This window comes from Meles meles, chromosome 1, assembly GCF_922984935.1.
Source record: "Meles meles chromosome 1, mMelMel3.1 paternal haplotype, whole genome shotgun sequence".
Taxonomy (NCBI): domain Eukaryota; kingdom Metazoa; phylum Chordata; class Mammalia; order Carnivora; family Mustelidae; genus Meles; species Meles meles.
Genome location: NC_060066.1, coordinates 135,714,003 through 135,729,224, shown reverse-complemented (window position 1 = coordinate 135,729,224; position 15,222 = coordinate 135,714,003). Strand labels below are relative to the sequence as shown.

Here is a 15,222-nt window from a genome sequence, read left to right as displayed (position 1 = left end):
GGACCGAAGATTATTCTAACCATGTTGGCCAGCAGGTGACACCTGTCTGACAGTAGTGATTTTGGTGTTACCTTAGAATCACAAAACCGAAATATTTTCAGTGGGGGCTTTTGGTTTGGACTTCTAGTGAAGCGTCTGCCTGGACCTCTAACCCCTCCTCCTACTCCAGCTCCCCGCCCCGCAAACCATGAAAGAATGAAGGAGGCATAAACGTACTGGGACAGTAGGAAACGACAGAGAAAAGAAATACCAACCAAATGCTGGAAGCTAAAGAGAGGATGGATGAGTAGCAACTGAGCCGACTAGACAAACCTGAAAAAGCTCGTCTGTGTGTGTTGGCCGGGAGAAGAGGTGAAAGGAAGACAGGATGATCTGAGTGCAAAAAAAAAAAAACCTAGAGGGGCAGGAATTCAAGTGTAAAATGTACTTTTGAAGGTTAGTTACAGGTCTTCCTAAGGAACAGTTAAGCTCCAGGGCTGCTGCTTCAAACAGCAGGAGACAGGATCTTTGCTTTCTGGTGGGGTAAACCAGAAAGGGTCCAGACTTGGGTATCTGGCACAGCTGAGGCTGGGGGTAAGGCTCTGTACTGAAAGAAGAGGACATAAGTAAAAGCCTAAATACTGAATAGTGAGGACCCCCATGGCCACCACCAAAGGGCATTCCGTGTTTCAGCTCCTAGGATGTTAATAGCCAGGTTGATATCCCCCAGCAAGAGATTAGATGATTCTTTGGAGAAATTACCAACCCAGAGTAAAGACCTGTAGATAATGCCATATGGGGGGGGGGGGTCTCCTTATGAAATGATTCCCTGACTGAACAGGCAGTGAAACTCACCAGGCAAATGTCACCCCTCAGACAGAGCCGCCAGTTCACGCTATACTTAATTCACGCTATAGCTCCTCAGTCTTAAATATGAATTGATAGCCATGATGATTTAACATTCACAGAAAATCTCTAGTGAAAGCAAAAGATCAAAATAAACAAAACAAAGGGAATTTAGGGAAAATAAAGACAATGCAGACAGCAGAAGAAAACTACAAAAAAATAGAAAAACCTGAAACATCCTCAGAACAAAGGAATGCTGCATCCATAAAATAAGTACAAAAAAAAAAAAAGATCTCTTAGTCATTAAAAATGTGATTACAAAAGTGGAATTTTTCTTCTGAAGGATTAAAATATAAAATTGAAGAATTTTTCCAGAAGGTAGAGCAAAAAGACAAAAAGATGGAAAATAAAGGAAGGATAAAAAGTTAGAGGATGCATTTTGGAGACTGAACATCTGACTAATATGAGTTCCAGAAATAGAGAACAAAGGAAAGAGAAAGGAGGAAGTTATCAAAGAAAATTTCCCAGAGCGAGAGGACGTGAGTAAAGAGAAGATCCCAGAAGCTTCTAAGGGAAAACTAGATCACAGGCAAAGGATCTAAAACTAGAATGGGGTCTGATGTTCAACAGCAGCTCTGAAAAAGGAAGGCGATGGAGCAAACTTTTCAAAGTTCTCAGGAGAGATTATTTTCAGAACTAGAATTCTATACCTGTTCATGCTATCAGTCAAGGGTAAAAGAGAATAAAGTCATGTTCAAGATCGCAGCCTCCCAAAATATTTTGCTCCCCATCTCCTTTCTTGGAAGGATGGTCTCTGAAATGAATGAGTAAGCCAGGTAGGAAACTAGGAGTTTCAGGAAATGGGATCCAACACAGTAAAGAAGAACAGGGAGTTCCCAGAAGGGTAGCTATGAAGCAAATATAAAAAACACCCAGTCCAAGGAGAAGCAGAAGAGCAGTGGGCTCCCAGAAGCATGTCTCCAAGGGAAAAAAAGAAAAAGGAAACTAAGAGAATACCAGGTATGTTTGAACAAGTAGAGAAAATATTTACACTTTGGTGTAGTATTCGATAAAGCCCTAGAGAAACCAAGCAAATAAAAAATGTGAAACAATTACTAACTTCAGGAAAACCCAAAAGTTGTATAGGAAAGGAACTGTAATCAAAATACACTACTTGGTTTATACTCCAACAAAAATAAATAAATACATAATTTTTAAAAAAGAAAATACTACTTGAATCATGCGAATGTTACTTATGTACTGATATTGTAAACACTAAACATTGACTGAAACATACTCAGTGGTAAAAGGTTGAAAGTTTTTCCTCTAAGATCAGGAGCAAGACAAGAGTGCCTGCTCTCACCACTCCTATTCAGTATAGTACTGGGAGTCCTGGCCAGAGCAAGAAAAATAAATAAAAGGTATCCGAATCAGAGAGGAAGAAATAAAATGTCTTTGTTTGCAGATGATATGATCTTATAAATAGAAAAAGCCTAAAACCTCCACTAAAAACTATTAAAACTAATCAGTGGATTCAGTAAAGTTGCAGGATGCAAAATCAACATACCCCAAACAGTTGCATTTCTAGAACAACAAAATATCTGAAAAATAAAACAATCCCATTCACAATAGCATCAAGAACAATAAAATACTTAGGAATAAATTTTCCCATTTCACAGATTGACTTTCATTTTGTGGGGTGTTTGTGTTTGGTAGCTTTTTTTTTTTGTTTGTTTGTTTGTTTTTACTGTTTAGAGCTTTTTATTATGTAGAATCACTTATTAATTTTTGCATTTGTGGCTGTGCTTTTATGTCATATTCAAAAAATTATTGCCAAGGCCAATGTCAAGGAGCTTTTTCCCTATGTTATCTTTAGTTTAATGGTTTCAGTTCCTATGGTTCAGTCTTTAAACCATTCCAAATTAATTTTTGTGAGTAGTGTTAAGATAAGGGTGTAATTTCATTCTTCTGTATGTAGCTATCCAGTTTTCCCAACACCATTTATTAAAGGACTGTTCTTTTCCCTTTCTGGGCTCTTGATTCTGTTGCACCAATCTATCTGTCATTTTTATGCCCGTGCCGCACTGTTTTGATTACTACCCCTTTGTAGCATAATTCAGTGTGATGCCTCTAGCTGGTTCTTCTTTCTCATGACTGCTTTGGCTATTTAGGATCTTTTGTAATACCACACAAATTTTAAAACTGCCTTTTCTTTTTCTGTGAAGAATGTCATTGGGATTTTTTTTTTAATTTTTTTTTTCTTTTTTACAGAGAGAGAGAGATTACAAGTAGGCAGAGCAGCAGCCAGAGAGGGGAGGAAGCAGGCTCCCTGCCAAGCAGAGAGCCCGATACGGGGCTCGATCCCAGGACCCTGAGATCATGACCTGAGCTGAAAGCAGAGGCTTAACCCACTGAGCCACCCAGGCGCCCCTGTCATTGGGATTTTGATGGGCAGTGCATTGAATCTATATATGGCTTTGATAGTATGGATATTTTATTAATATGAATTCTTTTGATTCATGAACACAAAATATCTATTTGTGTCTTCTTCAGTTTCTTTCATCCAAGTCTTATAGTTTTCAGGGTATAGATTGTTCAGCTCCTCTGCACAGTAAAAAACAAAACAAAATGAAAGGCAACCTATGAAATGGAAAAAAATATTTGCACATCATATATCTCATAAGAAGTTAATATCCAAAATATATAAAGAACTCATGTAATCCGATGACGACAAAAACTCCAGTTAAGGGGTGCTTGGGTGGCTCATTGATTCAGTGTCTGGCTCTAAATTTTGGCCTAGGTCATGATCCCAGAGTCATGAGATCAAGCCCCAGACTGAACTCCACACTTGTGGAGCCTGCTTAAGATTCCCTTCTCCCTCTCCTATTACCCCTCCACTCCATATCCCACTCATGCATGCTCTGTTTTTCTCTCTCTCTAAAAAAAATAAATAGGGGTGCCTAGGTGGCTTAGTCAGGTAAGCATCTGACTTCAGCTCAGGTCATGATCTCAGGGTCCTGGAATCGAGCTCTGAGTCAGGCTCCCAGTCAATGGGGAGTCTGCCTATCCCTCTGTCTCTCTCACATAAATAACATCTTTAAAAAGGAAGATAAGCAAAGGGGTGCCTGAGTGGCTTAGGCAGTTGGTTTCATTTCAGGTCTCAATCTCAGGCTGGTATAGAGCCCAGCGTCGGGCTCCTCACTCAGTATGGAGTCTGCTTGAGATTTTCTGCCTCTCCCTCTTTCCCTCTGCACTTCCTACCCACTTGGATGAGCACGCTCTTTCTCTCTCTCTAAAATAAAATCTTTCAAAAAAAGGAAACAAGAAATGTACAGATTTAATAAATACATAAATAAATAAAGTTCACCTCTTTAAAAAAAAATCCAGTTAAAAAATGGGCAGAAGAACAACATACATTATCTTTCCAAAGAAGACATACAAATAACCAATAGGTACATGAAAAGGTGTTCAGCATCACTCATCATCAGGGAAATGCAAATCAAAACCACAAGGAGATATCATCTCACACCTGTTAGAATGGATGTCATCAAAAGACAAGAGATAACAAGTGTTGGCAAGGATGTGGAAAAGAGAGAACCCCTGTGCACTGTAGGTGGGAATGCAAACTGGTGCAGCCACTATGGAAAACAGTATGGAGCTTCCTCAAAAAATTAAAAATAGAACTACCTTATGATCCAGCAATCCCACTTCTAGGTATATAGCCAAAGGAAATGAAAATAGGATCTCAAAGATATTTGCACTCCCATGTTTATTGCAACATTATTCCCAATGCCAAGCTATGGAAACAACCCACATGTTGATCAAGTATCAACAAATGACTAAATAAAGAAGATGTGGTACACACACACACACACAAAATGGCATTTTAATCATCCATGAGAAAGAAGAAAATCTGGCCATTTGTGAAGATGTGGATGGACCTTGAGGGCATTGTGCTAAGCAAAATAAGTCAGAGAAAGATGAATACTGTAATATATAGAATCTAAAAAAGCCAAAACGGTAGAAACTTAGCAACAGTAGAGTGGGAACTAACAGGGCTTGGGGTTGCAGCTGCGGGAAATGGCCAGATGCTGGTTAGAGGGTACAGACTTCAAGTTAGCATGAATAAGTCCTAGGGATCTAATGTCCCGCATGGTGATGGTGGTTAATAAGACTGTATCATATACTTGACAGTTGCTGAGAGAGTAGAACGTAAATGCTCTTACCACAATAAAGAAATGTAATTCTGTGACGTAAGGGAGGTGTTAGCTAGTACTGGGGCAGAAACCATTTTGCAATATATCAGATCAACACATCATACCCCTTAAACTTACAGAATGTCTTATGTCAATTATATCGCAATAAAGCAGAGGAAAAACTCTAAAAACTTCAATATAAATCTATTGAGAAGAAGGAGAGAATGGGAAAATGTTTAGGTTGTATAAGATAAACAATTGACAGACATGTTTCAAAGTGAGAAGTCGGGCGCCTAGGTGGCTCAGCCAGTTGAGCGTCTGACTCTTGGTTTCTGCTCAGGTCATGATCTCAGGGTGGTGAGATGAAGCCCCACACTGGCCTCCGGCTGCTTATGGAACCTGCTTGGGATTCTCTCTCTCCCTTTCCTTCCACCCCCTCCCTACCCTACCCCCTTCCCCTCCCTACCACCTCTAAAAAAAAGAGTGAGAATTCGGTAGACAATATCAGAGGCAGAAAAAAATACACGGCAGAAAGAACATGTAATTTGGAAGTGTGGGGGAAGTTGCAGAAGAAAGAGCTAACGTATGACCTTTAGGGAAAGAAAATGAGCAGTGGGGAAAGCAAACTCCTGTCTTCCCTCGTTAGCCTCATGCTATTTGACTTAAGATATTTACATATCACTTTGATAAAAACAAAATGTATGTCGACTAACTTAGAGCACTATTTCTTTATTAAGGAGTTCTGATTTCTTTTTTACATGGTGCCGAATTTTGGAAACCTTAAGGTTTTTCCTTGTCCCGAGGCTGACAAGATCTCTTGTTCTGGCCTGCACTCCGGGGGTGGGGGTGGGGGTTAGCCAGCCTGCGTTCAACTCTGTCATGCATGTAAGCATCGTGAGGGCTGAAGACTTCACACGGAGACCATCAAGCGTCAGGATACAGCGACCTGTAAAATTTCTCTTTTACAACCATTCACTTGAAGAGGGGTCCACAGAGAGCCATAAAGATGTGGCTAGGGGCAGTGAGAGGAAGGAACTAGAACCGTTCAACTTGGAGAAGGGACGCTTGAAGCATGACTTCATCATCGATTTCAGATATTCCAGAGATGGTTTCCAGCTGCTCTCGACTGGCTGAGATGGCAGCGAGGGGATTGGGTGAAGAGCCGAGCCTGTGGGATTTAGGGGGGAAACAGATGGGTTTCCTAACCCTAGCCAGCATCACCGGGGATGGCTGCAGAATCCTGTTCTTCATAATAAAGACAATCTCCTTTTTCTGGAGGGTTGGAAGGATGGACCATATGGTGATGTTGCTGAAAGAAACATCAGGAAAGCATGGTCTCTTCAGGGACCACACAGCGCCCCTTTGCTGGGGACCGGATTTATACTGGTGGCCGCCCCTCCCATTCAGGCCGGTCCTTGTCCAGGAGCCTCTGCACAGAGTTACACCCTCATACTGTTGCCGAGTCCTCAGCCCTTGGCCGGAGTCACCTGCAGCTGACACTTGCCACTGGGACCCTGAAGTTGCTTGCTTGGCCTGATGCCGTGTTGTCGGAGGGATGAGTGGTTGCCGCACAACCCTAGTGGGCTGTGACCCAAAGCCGCCACAGAACTCAGATGGAGGGGATGGTTAGAGCCTCTGCTTGGTGCCTTGAGTTGCTGTGGTGTCCTGGGGCTCTGGCTTCCACAGGACAGCCACAAGTTTAAAAGGAAGAGGACACCAGTTCCCAGGGCCGGGCGGGGGACGCATCCTAGAGTCACCAACTCTCTCACTCTCCCCAGGTCTTTCTTATGCCACTGCCACAGAAGGGGGGTGGAAGGTGCTACACACGCAGTATGCCCTGGGGACACAGGGCAGACCTGCCGGGAGGCCCCGGTTTCCTCAGCTCAGCCCCAGGTTGCCTGACACGCCCAGCGCTGCATTGCCCTCCCGCAAACCAGTTCTCAGAATACCGTGAAATCCGGAGATGAGTATCATTTTAAGCTTCATCGGATATACTCAGGTCCTTTTCCTGAGGGCAGGTTCTGCTGCTTGTGAAGGAGGTGGAGATGAAGGTCGTGGCCACAAACACAGCCGGGGAGGCATGGCAGGGCTATGTTACCTTTTGAACATGGAGAAAGGTCTAAGAAGAGAAGGTGGAGGCCTCAGAGACACTCTACTTATTTAACCCTTTTCTGTAGGATGGTTTCTAATTGGGGGTGTGTGTGTGTGGGGGGGTGTATTTAATGACTCCTGTCTCCACGAGCCAGCCTGAGTTGGAAGGGCCTTCTTTTTGAGTTGTTTCTTTCATCACGTGATAACCCAACTTATGGAACTGAGACCTCTTCTTCCAACCAAGCCCCGGAGAGCCTGGAGTGACAACCAGAGGGTGTCACAGACTACGGCAGTCACGCCGTTGCCTGAAATAGCTGATCCCCTCCCAGCAAAACCTTCTCAGAACGAGGATACTGAAGCCGAGACTTCAACACCTGGAGGACCAGACCCCGGAACCCCCCTCAGAGTGGCCTGTGAATCACTTGTTTCCCTACCAGATAGAAAGCAGGTGCTGTCCTCTTTTCCCTGTGTCCTCTTGACTCTCTAATAAGTTCTAAGGCACATAAATCTCCTAAATGGAAAAGTAAACATTCTTCCTTTAAAAAAAAAAAGAAAGAAAAGAAAAAAAAAAGCTGAGGAAAGGGAAAAACCATGTCAGAGTTTCCTGGCCAATACCACTGTTCTAGTTTATCAGACCAGCATGAATTCATATCAGCAATAGTTTCCCTGGTATTTCCTATTTTCAGTAATACTGAGTTGAAACACACATCATCTTTTTTGTGGGGCGACTGGATCACGGGTCCTCTGCTCCCAGTAGGACTTTCGGGTTCTCCTTTCCTTCCTGGATGATTTCAGTAACAGCAAAATACAGCCCTTTTGCCAGCTCTTGAGACATTTCTGGCCACATTCCGTTTTGCTAGGCTCTTGTCAAAACCTTAATTCATAGTGACTTATTAGCAACCAGAGCGAGTTGTAGAATAATCCATTATGAAGTAACCAAGCTTCACTTGAATCAGAGGTGGCTTCTCGGAAAGGGCCTCTTTTTTCTAGAACTGGCACCAGCAGGAATTGAGAGGGTCAGGGGTGGGGTGGCGCCAGCCCTCCCTCCTTTGTCTTATCTTTCAGGTTTGGGGTAGGGTGAAGGCCGTGCCCGTTTTGTTCTTTTTTACTTTTTGTTTTCCCTTTGCTTGGGAAACTGGCTTTTGCGTTCTTAGTTGCTGTGTCATGACACGTTCTACAAATGATTTACACTGAAGTGACCTTTAAAGAGCAGAGTAGAAATCAGCTGGATTTTAGGAGCCTTGAGCTGTGCGGGAGCCAGAACTTTCTGTCCCTTTCACATCAAGCTGGAGCTCACTCGTGTTGCTGTGACTGCCCTTCCTGGTCACACGATTTGGTGGTGATTTTAATCACCAAGCCAATGCTGGCAATTTTTTTTACATATGTAATGTAGACCTTGGAAATGATTATATAATTGAACTTCTGAAAGGGAAAATGAGATTAAGAGAAAACTTACAGGATTGGGGGGAGGGGAGGCATGGTAAAGAGGGAAGCTTGTTTATTTTCATTCCTCAGTATTTTTTTTTTAATTTTCCATTTTGTTTATTTGTAGCATTGAGTGGCATGACAAGAAGTCAGTCCAAGAAATAATTTAACCTTCGCTACCAATGAGTATAAAAGTTTTGCCAAATGCTTATTGCGTTACTGCTTATTGTATTTATAAATCATCACTGTTGATAATTTGAACCAGAGAAGTTTTAAATGGTGTTTTTTAAGTGCTGTCTTTTTTTCCTCTCTTCCCAGAAATAAAAATGACCCTCCGGATCACCCAATCCTTTGGTCTCTTTCCATTCTTTTCCGCTACCATCAAGGAACAGCCATAAAAGGGTCATTTTTAATCACTGTGACAAGGATTCCAAGAACCATTCTCATGTACATTTCCAGCGCTCTGGAGGGCAAGGTAAGGCTGTCCCGAAGTGCAGAGGGCAGAGGGGGCAGAAAAGGTAATCACTGGGCAGCTGCAGCAGGTCCCAGGACAGGAGTGTGGAACTGCGGCAGTAGCCATTGTTTCTGTGAACATTTATCCTGTTTTTTGTTTTTTGTTATTTTTTAAGTAAAAAAATATACTATGAGATAGGAATAATATTTGTTTGTTTCTGTTTTTTTTTAAGATTTTTTATTTATTTATTTGACAGAGAGAGATCACAAGTAGATAGAGAGGCAGGCAGAGAGAGAGGGAAGCAGGCTCCCTGCTGAGCAGAGAGCCCGATGCGGGACTCGATCCCAGGACCCTGAGATCATGACCTGAGCCGAAGGCAGCAGCTTAACCCACTGAGCCACCCAGGCGCCCCTGTTTGTTTCTGTTTTAAAGCTAAAATATTCCTTACTTTTCTGTTTCCTAGAGGGTGCTGCGGGAAGTGACTGGTGTGGGGTGGGAAGGGTAGTTTTAATAAGTGAGTGTGAGAGAGAATGTGCGTGTGTGCGTGCGTGCGCATGTGTGTGTATGTGAGAGAGAGACGGAGAGAAAATGTGCTTAAGAGTGAGAAGTGGACAAGCTGACCTAAATCTCAGCTCAAAAGACAGAAAACTGTAGGGCTTTTGTGCCTGGGGGTTTTTCTCCTCCCTGGTTTTTATTTCCATGCACATTTGGTTATGAATGCCAGTGGAAACCAGAACACCAGGAAAACAGCTGTTCTCGTGGTATTTCTGGCTTGCCAAACAAGGGAAGTCTGGACTTTTCCCAACTTTTCTGTTCTCACACAATGTTAATCCCTTACCCACCCCCACCTCAGTGTTTGTGACTTGATCAGAGTTTCACAAGTTTACCTGATTCCAACCTTTTGGATGTAGGTATGTGTCCTTACTAAAGGACACATAAATTGGGGAAATTCTACATGTGGATTTATTCCTATATTTTAAAATTGTTTGATGTTTTTAAGTGTCTAATCAAGGCTTAAGATTGGTATATGAATTCGGAATAATGGATTAAATTTCCCATAAAACTAGCTTCCTTATCATGAAATACATGCTAAGGACTTGCCCTGATCGTAGAGTATTTTCTTGTATTTCTATTGAAAGATTGCCCTGTAGATACTAATTACGTGCCCACATTAAAAAGAATCAAGTTTGATTTTTTTTTTTTTTTTTTTGGAAAGAAATCCTATAGTGAGATTCTCAGGGCTACATTTCAAGCGATAGAAAAATGCATGCATTTTGGTGACTTGCAGAGGCATTCCAGTTCCAAGCCAAACCTAGCTACTCTGGCTCCTGAATTTTGTACTTTGATCCTTCAATTTCAAGAAGGATTTTTTTTTAAGGATTTTATGTGTTTATTTGACAGAGAGAGAGATCACAAGTAGGCAGAGAAGCAGGCTCCCCGCTGAGCAGAGAGCCCGATGTGGGTCTCGATCCCAGGACCCTGGGATCACGACCTGAGACAAAGGCAGAGACTTAACCCACTGTGCCACCAAGGCGCCCTCAAGAAGGACTTTTTTGAAGAGTAGAACATATTTCTATTTTAAATATATTCATTATATGCATTGGCAATAGATAATCACAAACTAATGAGCACTAGGGAACCTTGCCATCCTTCTTAGAGCTGGGTTCCTTAAACTCTGGGCCAGCAGCCTTCCATCAATCTAAAAGAGGTGTTAGTGACTGGTCTGTCTGGCAGGGGTCCAAAAGGTTATTTATCACTTCTGAGATCTCAGAAGGATCAGGGGGCCAAACTCCCCTTTCGTGATCTCACTGCTTTCTTCAGTTAAAAAGACAGGGTTTTCCCCACACTGCGTCTACTACTTAAACACCTCTCACCACTGCTGTGTGATCTTTCCTACATGAAATGGCTCATTCACAACCACAGCCAGGCTGAAAAGTGTCCAGATCAAGTTTCATCCAATTGAGTTAACACTGGGACAAGAAAATGTCCATATAAGGCCGAGTTACTTCTGGGGTCTTCAAGAGAGGACTATTTTCAGGATTGTTTAAAGGGATTTTTTTTGTTGTTTGTTTTTTTTAACTCTGGGCAGTCAGTGGGACACATTCAATCACCCCTCCTCCAAGAGTTTTATTCACTCTTCAGCTATGCGTATGTCCGAATTACATGTCAAAGGGCTAATTTGTCCCTTGAAATTTAGCCCTAAAAAATCTCTGTATGGGATTTTTGTTTTCTGCAAAGAAAGTTAAACTTGATTCCTTTTTTTTATATGGGCACATAATTAGTATCTACAATGCATTATTTGTTTCACAGTCTTTAGGTAGTGGATTTTTCAAGAACACAAACTGGTTTGAAAAAGCAAATTTTATCACAGACAACACTTAGGGGAAGATGGAAAGAGTTGTTTGTTTGTTTGTTTGTTTGAACTAGAACCAGAAAACCTAGTTTACCTTTGCTAGTAAATATGGACTAACCCATTTCTGGTTTTGCTGAGGTCACCAGCAATCATCACAAGGTAAGCCCACAGGAGAGAAGTTTCACCCTCACCGATAATCATGGTAATAATTAGTAGTAGTAGTAGTAGCATGTGCAGAATGGAAGGACATCTCCCACACCAAGTGCCGCCCCAGGTACATAAATCTCCAAGTTAGAAACTTGGATTATGTGTCTGCAGAAACTGCCTGCTTCTTTCTTTCTGTATTTCTGACTCTGTTCGTTTGGTTCTGATCCCAGTTCCAGCAGCGTGGTCCATGGTCCAGATGTGTGTGCAGAGGCTGCTTCTGCTGTTCCCGGTGTCTGGACAAATGCCTGCGCCAGTTCAACCAGGTATGTCTCCTGTCACATGCCCGGAGAACACACAGAGGGGCCCTCCGGTGGGCTCCATCTCTTAGGTCAGGGGTTGGCAATTTTTCTGGGCAAGGCCAGATTGTAAGAATATTTCAGGCATTGGGGCCATTCCATCTCAGTTGTAACTACTCAACTCTACCGTAGTAGTAAGAAGGCAACCACAGACCAAGTACAAATGAATGGGCATGACTGCATTCCAGAAACCTTTATGGACACTGAAATGTGAATTTCATGTCATTTTGACATGTCAAAAAATGTTGTTATTCTTCTGATTTTTTTTTTTCCAACTGTTTAAAAATGTGGAATTTATTCTCAGCTTTGACCAGAGGAAAACAGGCTGTCTGATGGATCTGGCTTGTGAGCTAGAGATTATATAGGTCATTAAAGCCATTCTTCCAATTCTGAAAGAAATGTGTTTCCCTTCTCAGAAATAAAAAGGGGAGGAGTTTTTAGAAATTCTAGCATAATGAGTATGTGTCAACTGAGAGCTAATTGTCAGCGTCTTCTGTAAGAACTGTATGTAATTTTCCTGAAATAGGAAAAGAATTGCTTGTCTGATTTTTATATATTTCACCAGCTTTTCCCTTTCAAGCTATAAATATTCCTTTAAAAATCAGGAAAAATTATATACTACAGTTGTTTGAATTTCGGATTTTTTTCTCGAGTCTTTCAAATTGATGGGCACTTAAGTAGATGTTACGTTTTTCTGTAGATAATTTCAGAAATTAATAGCCCTCAGCCAAATTTACAGAAAGCAGTATTTTTCTAAGTCAGATTTTATAATTTAAAAGTCCACAGAAATCTCACTTAGCAAAGTGTTTCTTTATTATTGCCCCTCTTCCTAATAAATATACCAGCCAAAGTAAAAGGACTAATTAGACCATCTGTGTTTAACATCTTATTATAAGTGGTTTTAAGAATACCTTTCATTGTTCGGGGGGAAAGTGTGGTCTTAATAGTATAAAGCTCTATTTTTGAGGCACTAAAGAATCTTGGGGTTCATTTTAGAGTGTATTTTGTTTTCATTCAGTTTGCTTTAAGCCAGCATAAAGCATAGTAAAATTTCATAGTACCTGGGCCTCTGGGGGGCTCAGGTGGTTAAGTGTCCACCTTTCTGCTCAGGTCATGATCTTGGGGTCCTGGGATCCAGCCCTGCGTCGGGCTCCCTGCTCAGTGGGAAGCCTGCTTTCTCCTTTCCTTCCGCTGCTCCCCCTGCTCGTGCTCTCTCACTCTTTCTCTCTGTCAAAGAAATAAATAAAATAAAAAAATAATTAGCCCCTTTCAGAATAGTGAGTTGTATAGCAAGTGAAACCAGACCCTATGAATGTCTTATTTATCATGGATGTGATATGCCAGCTTCTCTCTTCCTAGAACTGTGTGCACACATCCAGACACCAACTTACTCTGCAAAGATTTTGAGATGCATGATAAAAATATACTCTGATTAAATATATCTAGTCATGAAAATCAAGGCTAAGAAACATGATAAACTAGAAAGATGAAAGCCATGAGACACTGATACCCAGGTATGTTGGCCACATGGTCCCATAAGGCCCTAAAGTTGATTTGCCATCCCCTCTCACCGTGTATGTAAATTCACCTCCTTTCTCTGTCGCTCCTTCACTCCTGGAAGCCTAGGGGTTCCTTGTCGGTGCCAGGAACCACCCCTTCAGGAGAGGAGAGCAGGGGTGAGGAGGCAGAATCGTGGGCCGTACCTCCACCACTTTACCCTGCCTTCCACACAGAGCAGTGCCGCTCCCATCGGACTTGGAGCGGGATTCCACGGAAGGTTTCAGTTGAAGACGGGGCAGTGCTGCTAAACGGTATTTGTTAGCCACTGTCCTGCCCCTTGTTTCTGCTTCTCTCCTCCGCCTTGGTATCCAGTATATTCTGCGCTCTGAAAGTCCACCACCTGTTAGGAACTCACTCCCCTTTCCCTTGGGAGTCCAAGCTATTTCAAAGATCCTAAGTAGCCTCTATCTTAGCCACACCTTAATTACCATTATAAAGAACTAGGGACCTTTCACCAGATGATCAATGAGAGTGACTGTCCCTAAACCACAAAAAGACCCCACTGGCCTGGATTCAGCCCATGATGCATCCGTGTTGCAGACAGGGCTGGGGCCTTCAGATTCCGGTCATGGGGCTGGTAGGGTAGGCTTCAGCATGAACCAGACATCAGAGTGTCTGTCTTTCATTGTGTTGGCCGCCGCAGGACCCGGCAGTCCAGGCCAACACAGGCACTGCGGGGAGGCCTGCTGGTTTGAGAGGGAGAAGGGGGGGGTGGGGAGCGTGGAGAAGGAAGAGAGAAAAATGATGTGAATACTGATAGGGAGGAAACAGTCCCCTCTAATCTAAATCCACTCCTGGAAAACAGAGAAAAATAAAGATTTTAAGAATAAAGATAATCACCATATAATGATGGTCAGAGCTGTTGATCTCACTGGGCAGAAGGCAAAGGGAAGGGAGCCTGAAGTGAGAAGGAATTTAGATTAGCCTTTTGAAAAATCTCCTGGCACCGTCCCAAGTTCCTGGGGGAAGATTTCTCTGGAAATCTGATTTTAAAACGCTGCAGCCTATTTTACTGGCCTTGTTTAGTGGAGTCGGAGCTGGGAGATGCTGAAAGAGAATGAGACCCATTTTTTACCATCAGAGCCCAGATGCTCTTCTTTACTCAGCATCAAGAAGCCGGTCGTGTTTCACCGCTGCTGCTTAAAAGCCCAATTCATCTTCCCCAGCCCGGGGAGGGAGGCAGGTGGCAGTTGCTGCATTCTTACACACCTCCCGCCTAAGGCTGCACAGTAACTCACTTGCAGACCGGGAAACCAAGCCCCACATGTCATCATGTCTCATGACTTGTCTCTCCACCGTAAAGACCAAATACATATGTACCTGGAAAGTGATGTGGGCATATCTCCCACATATATCCAACACCTATGTGCTTGTTTATGCTGTATTCGAACCATCTGAACCCGGGCTTAAAAGGGAAGGGGACTGGTGACAGAAAGCCAACACACAGCGAGCTGACGAGCTAGCAACAGTGGGAGCCATCCGCGTGAGACATTTATGTCAGTGCAGAGAGGTGCACGTTTGGTGCTGGAACGGGGACTGTGGAAGTTCAGCAAGGGGAATCTTGGTAATGAGGAAAGGTTTCCTCGAAGACATTGCATTTGTCCTAGAGCAGAGAGCACCCACTGGGGGTCATCAGCTGAGAAGGGCAGCAGGAGCCCTGGGCTTTCTAGCATTCACTGTGCTCCCAGCCGTGTGCTGAACACTTTCCTGTCTTCACATCAGTCCTTCGTTTCCCCCCACAGCCCTTTGAGATAGAATCTCCGATTGATAGATAAGGCTTGAGAGGGCACATAGCCAGTAGCAGAACTAGAGTTT

General features: G+C 42.9%; 1 protein-coding gene across 7 annotated transcripts in view; it reads left to right on the top strand.

The window, feature by feature from the left end:
* Nucleotides 1–15,222, top strand: part of SLC44A3 (solute carrier family 44 member 3) — a 105,247-nt gene that overhangs the window by 49,101 nt on the left and 40,924 nt on the right. For 6 of the 7 annotated variants that reach the window (XM_046019386.1, XM_046019403.1, XM_046019363.1 and 3 more), the window contains 2 exons: nt 8,856–9,012; nt 11,728–11,814. In XM_046019386.1, the coding sequence (XP_045875342.1) occupies nt 8,856–9,012; nt 11,728–11,814 (244 nt within the window). The remainder of the gene's footprint in view (nt 1–8,855; nt 9,013–11,727; nt 11,815–15,222) is intronic. The other variant, XM_046019378.1, reaches the window with a different exon arrangement.